General features: G+C 42.8%; 2 protein-coding genes across 2 annotated transcripts in view; one reads left to right on the top strand and one right to left on the bottom strand.

Moving 5' to 3' along the window:
* LOC123982746 (stonustoxin subunit beta-like) overlaps window positions 1–14,812 on the top strand; it is an 868,592-nt gene that overhangs the window by 34,468 nt on the left and 819,312 nt on the right. The window lies entirely within an intron of this gene.
* Window positions 13,790–14,812, bottom strand: LOC123983551 (D(5)-like dopamine receptor; the record flags this gene model as incomplete). Its single annotated transcript, XM_046069804.1, has 1 exon — window positions 13,790–14,812. A coding segment is annotated over one exon (1,023 nt), but the record flags the coding sequence as incomplete, so codon positions are not given.

Here is a 14,812-nt window from a genome sequence, read left to right as displayed (position 1 = left end):
CTGTTTAAAAATGAAACTTGTTCTCTTTGAATTTTTTGAGGTCTGAAAACATCGTCAAAGCAATTTTTTTGTTATTTTGACCAGTTGTCATTTTCTTAAAATAAATAATTTAAATGACAACATTTTTATTTGGAATTTAGAAGAAATGTTGTCAAAATGTTTGTAAAACAAAACTGTTTATTGCAATCAAACACATACCTATAAATAGTAAAACCAGAAAAACTGATAACGCGGTGGTCTCTTAATTTTTTCCAGAGCTGTATATTGATTACATACTTGATATTTCTGGAACTACAACCACCCGACAGTTGCATGACCATATTTCTGTTGCATGGACAGCAACTCAGAGGTCTGGAACTCAAACCCGGCTGAAAAGGAGCATTATGTTGCTGCGGTTTTCCTAAAACTGTATTTGCAAAGCAGGTGGCAATTTTAGTGATGTCTGTCTCTCGATATCATTGCATAGTGTGGTTCCCAGTTCTCATGTCTAAATGAACGATAAGTTAACCAAGATCTGTCACAGTCTGAGATCTTTTAACACTAATAAATACTGAGTGTGGGTGCAGCATGGTAACTGTGCAGTATCAGCACAATAAACCTGATTGAAACCCTGGATTTCTTTCTATATTCTTCTCTATTCTCAGAGTCTTAAGTCGGACGGTAAAATACAGAAAATGTTGTGTGTGTGAATTTTCTCTGACTGTTCTGCCATTGTGATATCTTCTCCTGTCGTCTGTATGGTGAAGTTAATGGGCACTAATGGGGACGTTTCGTGCACTGATGCATGTGGTGGTGCAGACTGGGAGGGAACCAGCAGCTGACTGTGAAGGGTTTGAATCCACAGTGTGACAGTAAACATCTCACCGATTCTGCAAACTGATTGATGGAACAAAATGGTGCTTTGGAGAAAGGAGAATAAAACTTGGAAACAAACTCCTTTAAAAGTAAACATTTAACCATGAAGAGCATTAGATCCTCAAAAAATATGGAGGGAATGCAACATTTAGCATCTTGTTAAAAATGTTAAATATTGAATTTTGCTGCGCCTCATGCTGTGAAGTAAAAAATGTGGGATAGTTGAGACTCCAGCTGCCTTCTGATCTCGATAAGTAGCTATCAGTGGCTTCTAGTTTGGACTTATTATAATACCTGTCAAACTGAACCATCTACCCTCCAAAAGGAAAAGTTCACTTATTAACATGCTGTTTTTCATCACTTATCATTGTGTGGCGCTCAGACTCACTGTTTAAGACTACTGGAGTCCAAAAAACAGGATCGTACAACTTTTACAGGAGGATCAACATATAATTGGACATGGCTTCACTCCCTCCTTCCAGCCGAGTTGAAGCATTGAGATATAAAGTGAATATAAGGTGGTAGATCGAGCTCCTCTGTAGCGGCAGACCAAAGAATCATGAAAGTCGTTCTTCTCCACTTGGTGTAAAGTTGCTGTTGAAGGCCAGTGAGAAGATGCTGCAGTGCTGAGTTTCTCCAAACTGAAGGTATTGATGAAGTTGATCTCTATCTGTTTGACCATAAATGTTAAATATTTAAAAGGTGTCTGGTATGAACACAGTAAAGTTAAAGGTTAATGTCGGTATTTTTAAACCTGGGCCCTATTTTCACATGTGTTGGTGTTGAAATGACTACTAGGTACAAAAAGTTTTGAATCCATGCAGTAGAGGTTGTCAAGGATCTCAAGGACAGTTCTCAAGGATCTCAAGGACAGTTCTCGCTCAAGGATCTAAAGGACAGTTCTCAAGGATCTCAAGGACAGTTCTCGCTCAAGGATCTAAAGGACAGTTCTCAAGGATCTCAAGGACAGTTCTCGCTCTGAAATCTCGTGAGAGGCAAGTTGTTGCAGGAAGAAGCTGGTGGAAACGAGGGAGAGCAGTTTGTTGTGTTGGAGTAACGTTTGGAAATAGTCTTGCAGCAAACTCCTCTCCCTCGTTTCCACCAACTTCTTCCTGCAACAACTTTAATTTATTTTAATCTTAGTTGCAAATGAGACAGATGTAAACTCAGCTCTGTCAGACTTTCCTCAGTCCGAACTGTATTTTCTTCAGGCGTAGTTGTGCTTAACGCTATCGTTTGCATGCTAACTTTAGCATGTTGGCATTAATCTTAAATTACAGACTGGATTGTGTTTATTACTTATTGATTTATCCAGCAGTTGAGATACTTGACCAACAAGGGGGAGCAACAGACCAACCTCCCTCTCCAGAGTTACACCAGACGGAAGCTTGTGATGTTCTCTCTTATTAGGTGTACAAATATATGAACAGCTGTTGTATTTTATTTACATGTACATGTTGAGAATTAAGTGATTTGCACGTCAAAGCAGAAACGAGTCATTTTGATGCCGTTTGTGTCATCTGCAAAAACAACAAGCAGATTCCTGACACACTGCAGCCACACAAAAACATTCAAAATACTTTTGTTCAGATCTTAAATCATACTTTTATTCTTCTGTATGTTTTGATAAAAGCGGTTGTGAAATATAGTTTAGACAGATCTGCTGAAGGCATTCATGGAATCATAGTTACAGTTGGATCTGAGCAGCTAGTTGTTGAGCTGTTACATACTGACGTCTCTTCCACTGAACTTTAATCAGGATGTTACAGCAGGCAGCTGTGATCGCCAGTCATCACATACAAACACTATCTTCCCCCGTCTGGCTGGTGATTTCTTTTCTCTGATGAGAATTGAAGGCCTGTCGCTCAGGCTGACAGCAGCACAGATTGTTTGAACACACGGCAGCTTCAGGGAACGTCACGTCTGGACGAGGTTTTCATTTTGATGCACGCTGGTTTGCTCGGCTTTAGGAAACAGCTGCTATTTGTCAAAATCACAACCTGAACTAACCTGTTGGACTTCCGCCTCCTTTGTCATTGTTCTTGTTTAAATTTTTTGGGTTGTGTTTGTTGTTTAGACCACCAGCCCAAAGCCGTTCTTTCTGGCGTGTCCACATTGTTTCCAGAAACAAACAAACAGTGATCTAAGTCAGGGGTTCTTAACCTTTCTGACAGTCCGACCCCTTTTTGAGGTTGAAAATATTTTGCGCCCCCCCCCCCTCCCCCCCTCCACACCACATATACACCCCCATCTTACTCACTTAATGGGATCAACATTAGCTAGATAGCTCAATGCTGCCTTTTTTCAATTCTTATTCTTCTTCCCTGCTGGATTAAACAGTGCAAAATATTTACAGCATCCACCCAAAGTGATTCTATTCACAACTATAGTTATTTCTTTTCTATTTTTGTGTCTATAGTAGCATTCTCGCGACCCCCAGGTTAAGAACCACTGATCTAAGTAGAAGTGGTTTGAAAATTGCGATTCTAATCAGATTTTTTACTGATGCATCAGTCTGGCCACTCAAATTGGATTTTAAAGTGTCTTACGCATCACTCACTCCCTCGCTGAGTTTGGCTGAGTCCCATTATATTGTTCGGGCCCTTGCAGCCTCTTGCACTTAATCAGTTACCAGGTGACGTCAACTAAATCTGTTGGGGCTTCAGGGTTTAGGTGGAGATTGGGATCGGGCCCAAGAGCGCTGTAGGAGTTCGAGATGATCTCCATCTCTTTTGCATCCACGTTGGAAAGCCGCCTCACCGGCGTTAGCACATATTCACGCCTAAATCACACAAATCCGATCACTTGCAAATAACAGTGCGAACAGTCTGTCAGGAAGATTGAGCCTGCAGTCTGACCACAGCCATAGTGTGTGAAATACAGGCCTGTCAACCTCCGTCTGGGGCCGCTCAGAATCACACAATGCTTTCTTGTCCAGGGATTTATAATTTCAGTGCTCTGAACATCCCCAAGAGGATAAATATGAGTCTTCAGAGTCTCCGTCCGTCTCTGTTGATCAACTGAACCGTCGTGTAAAGCCGACGCTGTGTGAAGCCAGTTGGATGGAGCTGAAGTGACTTCAGAAAGAGGCTCCAACACAATCCCAGCCTTCTTCTCCTGGAGATGAAAGTGGTGTGTGAGTGTGTTAGAAACAGCTCTTAAGGCCGGTTGTGTTTGTTGTCTGATTTGCCGCCTGACCTTTGACCTCACGGCTGCAGCACGCTTCTACAAGCGGAACAAAAGCTTCAAACGGTGAGAGGCGGGTCTGCAGGAGACACTTACTGCTGCACTCCCTGCAGAGGAAAATGGATCCGTGCGAGAGTCGATCTGTGTTCGCCTGGAGGAGCAGAGAGGAGTCGAGGCAACGGGCGTTAAACAAAATGAGACATCCCTGCTTTAGAGCCAGATCAATTAAATGTGATGCGCGGCACAGCGGCATCTTCTGTGTCTGTCTATTTCATGAAGTCTGCCAGATGAGCACAACAGCGTTCAGGACAATTTACATAGTTGCTTTTAATTCAATTCACAATGTGGCATAATATATTAGCTGAATATAAGAAACAACAAACGCAGATGCTTTTAATTAGTAAAAGTACTAATGCTACCCTGTAAAAGTACTATTACAAGTAAAAGTACTGCACTGACAATGTCACTTAAGTAAAAGCAGCATTTTACTGCTGTAGTTGTTGAGCTGGAGCTCATTTGTAACTATTATGTATTTTTGTATTTTCATTCTGGATCCATCTGATGATTATTTTCCCATTTTGCATAAAAAATGACCAGTTGAAGCCTTGAGATATAAAGTCAATTTAACATGGTTCACTGAGCTCCTCTGTAGCAGCCGACCATAGAAATTCTGTCTGACTTTAAGCTTATCATCCTGAAAAGTCATTTTTGATCACAGTCCTTCTCCACTTGGTGTAAAGTTGCTCTTGAAGGCCAGTGAGAAGATGCTGCCGGGAAAAACGCCTAAAATAACAAACCCAGGAAAAACTCCTCAACCATTCAGCCTTGATGCATAATTCTGGTCTCCTTTGACAGGTCAGAAGCTAAGGAATATGAATCAACAGTAAATGAACCTATTTACTTTTCCATTAAAGGTAAATGGAGATATTTTCATCCTCGTCTGGTATAAAATCTATATTTTAACAGCAATAACACCATCAAAGATGTGGATGCATCCAGCCCTGTGTATGAGAATTCTCAGTTTCCCCCTCCTCGCTTTTCATACCCTGAAAAACACTCCCGGGAATGTATATACACCTTTGGATTTTGATGACAGGCCTGTCCCCGCTCTTACAACCTATGACTTTGATGATGGACCTGATCCATACGATGACCGCCCTCCTGCAGCCGACGACTTCGGACTCTAATGACATGATGTCACAGAGCACGAGTGAGACGTTGCCTCCATCCTACTTGATTCAGTCCAAAAATCACTACCAGGGAGCACAAAAACTCTATTCCCACACTAAACCTGAACCGCCTGTCTTTCCCTCCCAAGGCCATCAAAGCACCGAGCAAGTCTCCGTAACCGGATCCAAAGAAGTCTAATGAGGTAAACCGCAAACTAATGTTCAAGCTATTTTATCTATACCTGGATTTTATCATGACTAATGTTTTGGAAATGTTTTAGCAACCCGTTCTCCCTCCACGCCTTGTCACAAATGGACGCATGGTCTAGAGCCATCGTCGACAGTTTGTAACCCACTGGGGATCCCTTTACCGTCATAGTTCAGCGCAGTGGGGGAAGCCCTGTAGCATCAGTTTTTGACGATAAAGGCAGACACATGATATTTAACAGAAAAGACTGAGTAAGGAGGTGGATGGAGGGCCAGAACCCCGACTTTGAACCAGGAGACTGGGGTTTGTGTCCCGTGTGAAACAAAAAGTCAACATTAAATATTTTTATTTAGGCAAAGTTACGTAAATTGACGTAAGTTAACTTACATGTTAACTTATGTACGTAGTTATTTTGACCCAAACCATGATGTTTTCCGAACCTTAACCAAGTAGTTTTTGTGCCTAAACTGAACCAAACTGCCACGTTTCACGACTTTAATAACGCGCCGTTTCAAAATGGCGATGTTTAGAAATGCTGGCGTTTTATTTCTAACCGGAAGTTGTATATTTATTGTTGCTAAGGCTGTGTCCAAAATCACCCACTACTCACTATATAGTGGACAAATATAGTGAGCTCGCCATTTTGTAGTGCTGTCCGAATGTATAGTGATAATTATTATACCCTATATAGTCCACTCAGTGTATCCCAGAATGCACTTTGAAAACAGATGGTCACTAACCCAGCCCTATATACCATCATGCATTGCGCTGATAGAGTAGCGAATGAGTGGGGATTTCGGACACAGCCTAAGCGTTGCTAACTTGACCGCGGAGCCCTAAAGGTCAATAAATGACGCAAAAGTGTTACTCAGGGCGTTAAAAGGTGGCGTAGTTTAAAGTCAATAAACATCTGACAATGAGAACTTGTGTGGTTTATCACTGCCGTTCAGAATTCTTGTTACATGTATCGGTTTACACCTGCCATTAAAATGCGCTCTGGGTAAGGAAACCTGTTAACGCTAGGTCTAAATGCAGACCTCATCATTGCTCGCATTAGCAAGTCTCGGCAGCTGTAAATGCAATCATGCAGCGCGATCGACCAGAAGTTTGACAGGTCACCAAACTATGCCTCTTCCTCCTAAAGTTAGCCAGCCAGGCTAAAGCTACAAGAAGTAGCATTAGCTAGAAAGTCTCCCTGCAAAACATATTTTTAGAAGAAAATCTCCATTTGTGGCATTTCTTCCCTTGCACTGTCTAAAGTCTGCCAGCTCCGCCTAACTAATGTGCATTTTTATGTCCAGACATAATTGCAAATCGATTAATACCAGGTGTAAACTGGGCCCTAGACTAATCCCTATATAAAGTGTTCTTGTCCTGACTGGTTCATAATGCTGCTGCTCGACGTCCCCTGCACTGGAAAACCCCATTCCTGCCAACCCCTTCTCACATCTCTAAATAATGTCAGTGGAGCTGGGTTCAAAAGGCCTAAAATGTAAATTAGACAGATTTACAAAACAGAGTGAGTTAACCCTTAAAAGCAGGCAGGCCCATTCTGAACTAAGATCAGAATGACCAGTAAGAGTAAGTGAGGGGGATAGTCAGTAACCTGTTGGACACAAGCAGCAGGACACTGTCAGTGATTTTTATTTGGGGAAACTATCCTGAACCTGGCTGAATCATAAACACCTCAGCTCTGCTACAGGTGAACACTGATAAGTAGACTAGTCGTTTTGTAGTAGCACTGTTTGCTGTTACTTTCTCTTCCAGATTATTGAACAGCTTCCCGGTTATTATGAGTGCCGCATCTTCAACTTTGAAGCTCATGTGCTGAACCTGTTAGCAAACAGCTTCTTATTTCCTCCTCCAGCAGGCACGTGATGCTTCATGGTGAGACGTGTTTGAGTCAGCCGGTAAATGTGGGTCCAGTATTTTCTGTCTGTTAGCTCTGTGCTTGGTCTCTACCAGCTCCTGAAATACAGACGTGGACAAAATTGTTTGTTCCTTTCTGTTGAAAAGACAAAACCCGCAGTGGTCCGTCAAATAACTTGAAACTGACAAAAGTAATAATAAATAAAAATGTACTTAACTGATGAAAATTAGACGTTGCTTTTGATTTGTGGTTCAACAGAATTATTTAAAAAACAAACTAAAGACACTAGCCTGGACAAAAATGATGGTACCTCCACAGATTGGAAATAATTTGAGGAAAATTGATGACGAATCGAAGAGGCGGATAATACGAATGGTAACCAAACAGCCCAGAAAGACTTCCACAAACAATAGAGGTGAACTCCAAGATCAAGCTACATCAGCGTCAGATCGCACCATCCGTCGCTGTTTGAGCCAAAGTGGCCTTAATGGAAGACGACTGAGGAGAACACCACTGTTGAAAGCAAATCATAAGAAAGCAAGACTTCAAAACTTGCCAAAATGCATATTGACTAGTCACAAAGCTTCTGGGAGAATGTCTATTTGACAGATGAGACAAAACTCTGTGTTCGCAGACGCATATGAAGCATAGAAAGAAAAGAACACTGTTCCTGCTGTGAAGCATGGAGGAGGCTCGGTTAGGTTTTGGGGCAGCTTTGCAGCATCTGGCACAGGGTGTCTTGAATCTGTACAGGGTCCAATGAAATCTCGAGACTCAGGAGGCATTTTGGAGGGAAATGTGCTGCCCAGTGTCAGGAAGCAGGTCACAGGTCCTCCAACAGGATAATGACCCAGAACACAGCTGAAAACACCCAAGAATGGCTACGAGCAAAACATTTCAGACGAACTCCGCTCTCCCCCCCAGCGTAAACAGGATCTGACGTTACCGCTGCACTCACTGCTGTAAAATGTGTTTCAAATAAACAACGGTTGTGTTAAGATTCAGGACTGATGTTGAGGTAAAGTGTGTTTTTTACAATAATGAAACTGAAAGCATTTGTCACTTATTTTGTGTTTGTGTTGAATATTTCTTTAAGAACATGACTTTAGATATTTATGAAAAAGAAAGAAAAGACAGATATTCATAGTAAAGAAAAGTCTATACATATATTAGAAAAATATTACATTCACAAATCTAATATCAATATAAATCATACATTATATTGAAGCATTATATATATTCTGAAGAATTTAAAATCATTTTTCTTTAATGCCTTTGTTGCTTGTTACGTGATCAACCTGTGTATCTAGTTGTTCTATTATTCTGTCATTTAACGTAGGCTATTGCTATAGATATTACAGTTGTATTGTCATCAGAGAGCATTTTTTATATTAAACACAATATAACCTTTGGGCTGCGTCGTTAACCTATGAATGTGTAGTTTCCAAAATTAAAAATCCTACATGTTAACCGGCGAAGAGTCGCTGTAGTGTGCAGTCTGCCCTCAGTCCAGCATGAGAGGACGAAGAAGGTGAGCTGCCCGAGGGCTGCAGCTCTGTCTCTCTCTCTCTGTCCCTGGCGCTCCTCGACCTTTCGTTCCTCCGCTGCTTCTGCTTTTTGTCTCCTGCCACCACATAATCTTCCCTGTCGCTGCTGCCGGCTGAAGCATCTGCTGCACGGATTCAAAACTTTCTGTGCCTATGAGTCATTTTAACACCAACACATGTGAAACTGGAGTCCAAGTTTAAAAATAAATTAAAACAAAGAACCAGAGCTTTGAATTAAAACATTTTGCTTCCAGCGTAGAAACTGGAAGATTACAGACAGACAGTCCATCAAACTGTCAGTCTGTTGAAGTTACCAATGTGCTGTCAGATGGCAGAACTCTCTGTGGGATCACGCTGCAGTGCTGAATGTGAAAACTTAATTTCCCATGCAAAGACATCATTTCTCTGGCTGTGACTTTCCTCCCTCTTTCATCCTTTCTGCCTGGCAGGAAACTGAATGCTAATCAGCTCTGACCTCTCCATCTGCAACGAGTCACAGCACTCCACCTGTTCCACCCAGGCCCATATTCACAAAGCATGCTGGGAAACGCTGTGTGTGTGTGTGTGTCCTTGGCCTGAAGCTCAGTCGTCACTTCAACACTGTGTGTGTCCCTTCAAACTGACATTGAAACCTCTTCTCACTCTACAAACTCTACCACTCACACCACTTCACATGAAAATTATATTATAGAAAACAGCGATCTGAGCTAAATGCTAATATCAGCATTCAGAACATGTTCGCAGTGAAAATGCTAACACGTTAAGCAGATATCATGTTCGCCATCATAGCTGAGCATGTTTGCAGAGGTTGATGGGAAAGTCATTAGTTTTGCATAATTTAAAATTTTCTAACATTAAAAATTAAACAAATGATGGCGCTAGAATAAAAGTCAGGGGATTTAAAGAGGTGGTATTCTGCTCATGTTCAGGTTCCTCATCTTATTTAGAGTTTGTACCAGAGCAGGTTTACATGGTTATATTTTTGTCATCCTGCACATTGCTGCAGCTCCTCTTTTCAGCCTGTGTTGAAGGCTTCGTTTTAGCTATGGAGTGATACATCTCGTCTCTACATGATCTTTGTTGGGAGTTGCACATGCTCAGTTCAAAGTTAAGGACTACTAGCCAATCAGAAGCAGAGTAGGGCGGGTCATCATTGGAAGGGAGAGGAGAGCTGTGTGCTGCAGCTCGCTGTTTCTGAGGGCGTGTCGGAGTAGCCGTTATATGGGGCGCATTAACTTGACGTCACAGGGATGAAAGGGAAGCGGCTGGACTACAAACGAGCTGTTTTCAGGCAGTTCAGAGTTTTCTGTGGGAGATGGGAACTCCCTTTGGGCTTTTTCACTTTTCAAACCTGTTACAGCACAAAAAAGAGAGTGAAAAAGCCAAAAAGCAGAATACCACCTCTTTAAGTTGTTACAGGCCGTCCTGAGAGGAAGATGAACATCTGAACCAAACTTCATCACAATTCATCCAAAATTTGTTGGACTGACCAACCAACATTGCAACATGTCAGCAGCAACTCTTTAATCATTCTGGTCTTGATGGACTCTGTTGTCATATTAGGCAACAGGTGGTGTTGACCGCCATGGTGACTCCTCAGAACCTTCCTCTAATCTTTTTACTCAATATCTTCAATTTTCAAATACAGTTTTGACTGATATTTGAGCGCACCAGGTAGCAATTTCTGGTTACTGGACTCATTGTGAAAGCCACACCAGAGTCAGCCCATGTATATAATTCAGTTCAAGTTAGTTTGACCTTATTGGCATGGAAACAGATGTTTACATTGCCAACGTGTCACTTTTAACACCCAAAGTTAGCCCAGGTACAGCTGAAGCCTAGTTCACACTCCTCGATTTCAAGCCTTATTTGCCGCTCGGAGAGCTCGACAAACTCAGCGACACATCAAAATGGCTCCCTGATCACCGACGTCTTCCAGATATCCAGCAAGCCAAATATCTGGAGGAGTCGGGCGACTCGACATCCACATCCAGCCAATGGGAGCAGGCTGCTACTTTTTCACCGCAAAACACTTTTTACTCCCCTCCAGCTCTCTCGGTAGTTCAGACCATCCCTGCTACTGGGTGCTAATCCAGTCTTTCACCCAGATTCTGTCTTTATAATTTCTATCTTTATAATAACAAACAGCTGTTTCGTGTGTAGTGTCGCCTCATTTCCCGTTTCACATTTCTCGTGTGTTTTCATGACCAAACGGCCGCTGTCAGCTCGTGTAGTGTGTGACCCCCTGTGACCGATCACTCACGCAGTGTGAACGCTACGACGACTTCAAGACTCCCGTCTCAAGACGGCAAGTAGTGTAGTGTGAACAGCACGGCCATCGGATTTAAGTTAAAACGTTTGAACCTTCCTCAGAATGTAAAGACAGATAAGCGGTATGAAAAGCTTCCAGCTGTGTTTTCCTCTGCCGTTGTTGCTGCAGCGGTCTGTGTGACGGCGGGAGCAGAGGGCTCTGTGATTGGGCGGCTGGGCGGCCTCACACGCTCCTCCCGCGGGTCACAGCAGGCTTCCCCCCGCCGCCTCAACTCCGAAAATATTCAAGCACATTTTTGTTCCACTTCTCGTAAAACTGTCAATATTCGAAATCTACACAGCTGATTTCTCACCTCAAAACTTCTCAGAATGATGAAATAACTTATGAAAACTGTAAAACTTTCTGTTGCTGTCTGGTGCAGCAATGATGATGCAGTGAATAGTGATGATTCTCTCTGACCAATCAGCAGCCTGCCGTGTTTAACGTCACATTTTAGTATTGCTCAGCTCACTTGGAACCTAAACGGAGGTGATACAAAAAAAAGTACCTGGTAGCAGGTACAGGTGCAACTTTTCTACAATGGAAAACAAAAATAGGCGAGTAGATTCATGGCGAGTCGAGCTGGTAGCGTGCGGTGGAAAAGGGGCTAAAGTCAGGATGCAGGTATGACTGCACAAACCTTGAGAAAAATCCACCCAACAGGTTATCAGTCTGGACCAAAGACGTTGCCACAGTGTCAGCGTGGCAAACAATGACATCTTGTTAGTAAGCTGATGATTTTTAGCAAACTAACACACTGGATGAGTTATGAAATGCACCAGTATCCAGTCAAACGTGGAAAAAGAACCAACTCCATCTGAAAATGTTTTTTTTTAGCTCTCTCACAGGTTTTGGACGTCCAACATGGCCGATCTGTCTTCAGCTAATAAAAGCTGGAGCTACAGCAGCACTCCAGGTTGGCATTTGTTGAGTTTTGCTCGTTAATAAAACCTCTCTGAAGAAGAAGAACCTTCGACGTGGCCCCGGAGCAGACAGGGACAGAAGCATTTCCCACTCTCACTGTTGGACCTTCACAGCACAATTCAGTCTGAGCAGACACAAACACTTGAAAGTCTCATCTCTTGTTCAGCTTAATGTTTTATTTGGCTCTGAGTCTCGACGGCAGATGGACGAGCCCTCCAACAGAAACAGCCTGCAATTACCTGAAGGGCCAATTAAACACTGAAACTAATGATGTAATTGTTATTAATTATCCTTGCCCGTCCATCTCTGCTGTCTTTAACATATCAAAGGCAGGCTCTGTGACTGAGTGAACCTGAAAGCTCATATCAAACGACTCTGGTTCAAAATGTCACTCGATTTCTGAATAAATTACTCAAACAACTGGATTTCACTGCTGCTGACTATTAGCTGTGTATTAAACACTGTACAATTAATCTGTGAGCATTAAGTACAAGTCGGGCAGAATTCGACGTATCATTTGTGAAGTAAGTTAAACACAGCTAAAATGGTTTAAAGTAGTATTAAGATATAAGTAAGAGTATTTTTCCTTAATTTATATATGTCAAATATATATTGAAGATTGTCTTTAAGTTTAAATTAAGTTTCAAAGTCTCAAGGTTGTTTTTTAGTTGGTTGAACTTTTTAAAACTTGTTTCAAGTTCATGCTTTGAGTTCAAATAAATAATTATTTTACTTAATCAATGCGAGAAAACTTGTCTAACCGACATCCATTTCTGCATTATTCTGAATCCCAGTTAAACAAGTTAACCACATTTATACTACTTTACATTTCAAGTTAATAGTTTAATTTACATGTATAAGGCTGTTGTCGGACTTATCTGCAGTGTAGAATTAGTTGCCAGGGTTTAAAGAAGACAGTTTCTCTCGAACTCAAAAGACCCAGCAACTATCTTTTTCTCTTGTTCGCATCCGTGCACACCCGCCCTTTTTTTCAAGTTCAATCAACACATCCATTTCTGACAAAGGTCTTGGTCAAATTGTATAATGCAAGTTTAACTTTCTAAAAACTCATTCAGTTGAGTTCAAAATCCAAAACTTGTCTGAGCTCTTTGAGATAAAAAGAAGAAGAAGGAATGGACATAAATAAATAGGGCTGTAATGGTTTACAGTGTATGCAAATTAAAATAGTAACGATACATCAGACAAAACTCTTCACATGTATAAATCAAAAACGTCATAACTCTTTTTGTTAATATGCTCTCATTGTCAGTAAATAATTCCACTGAAAGTTGATGATTTATGACATTAAAGTGTCACCAAACCTCCTGGTGTTGTTATATATTTGTCCAACAGCATTCCTGTCTGTGGCTCTCAGCTCAAGGTTCTCACTGAAGACGTAAAGCTTTAAAAACATTTTAAACTCATTGGGCCTCTGAAAATCCTTTGGAAACAGTCTGATGAGGAAAAACATCACTCTCTGGCTGAACTGCTTACATCCGCAATAAATTAAACTATTTTGCTTTCAGGGCTCTCAGGAAGTCAAAAAGGTTGAGAACATCTGATTTTAGATCATTTTGGCAGCTTCAGCAGGAGGTCAGAGGTCACCCACTGACCTCTGCTCCCTGGTGCATGATGAGCAGGGAGGCCCAGGATGAATCAGGAGGCACAGAGCTGAACAGGGACCCTGCATCATGACATTATTTGCTGTTTCAGAGCTGCTCACAGGTCCTGGATTTGACCCGGAATAACGTAACAGTCGGTGGGTCCGGATGAGTTAAAGGGAATCATGTCTAAAGAAATCTCTGCCTCGCACTCATACTGCAGGATGGCGGGCAGCAGTAAGTTACTGTGGTTGCGGGAATCAACTGAAATCATAGAAACTTTGTCAAAGTTCTGGTCCAGATCTCCCCCTGTGTGCGGCGGCGGTGGCGGCGGGATGAGTCTCTGCGCGCCGGGGCCCGTCATGGCGCAGGGCTCCTTCTGCATGGTGGTGTCGTGGTGATAAGACACCAGCTCGTTGCTGAAGTCCACCGCCTCCACTGCGGAGGTGGAGCAGTATTTGTTGCAGCCCAGGATGGTGGAGAAGGCCTTCCTGAAGTCCGCGTTGAAGGCGTAAATGACCGGGTTCAGGGACGAGTTGGCCCAGCCGAACCACACGAAGATGCTGAAGGTGGTGTCGCTGACGCACGGCGGCTCTCCAAGTTTGTCCAGGTCGCAGAAAGGCACCACGCAGTTCAGGACGAAAAACGGCAGCCAGCAGAACACAAACACTCCCATGATGATGGACAGAGTCTTTAAAACTTTCGTTTCTCTCTTAAAAGACGTTTTCAGAGAGCTTTCGTCGTGCGTTGACGCGCGGTGGCGCTGGTTTTGCGCGCGGTGCCCTGCCGCTCTCTCCAAAGACGAGATCCGTCTGATTTGGGTTTGCGCGATTCGGAAAATGCGCGTGTATGTCCCCACCATGATCACCACGGGGATGTAGAAGCTGATGAGGGACGAGGAGATGGCGTAAGTCCGGTTCAGGCTGGCGTTGCAGTCGTCCGGGTTGTCTGCTGTCAAGTTGTCCGCGTCCGCGCGGTGCCAGTTGAGCTGCACGGGGATGAAGGAGATGAGGATGGAGAGAGTCCACGCGACACCGATCATTAGGAAGGCGAACCTGCGCGTCATTTTGCGCTCGTACTTGAAGGGGCTGGAGATGGCCCAGTAGCGGTCCATGCTGATGATGCACAGGTTGAGGATGGA

The sequence above is a fragment of the Micropterus dolomieu genome, linkage group LG14, assembly GCF_021292245.1.
Source record: "Micropterus dolomieu isolate WLL.071019.BEF.003 ecotype Adirondacks linkage group LG14, ASM2129224v1, whole genome shotgun sequence".
NCBI lineage: Eukaryota > Metazoa > Chordata > Actinopteri > Centrarchiformes > Centrarchidae > Micropterus > Micropterus dolomieu.
This window is presented reverse-complemented; position numbering and strand designations above follow the sequence as displayed.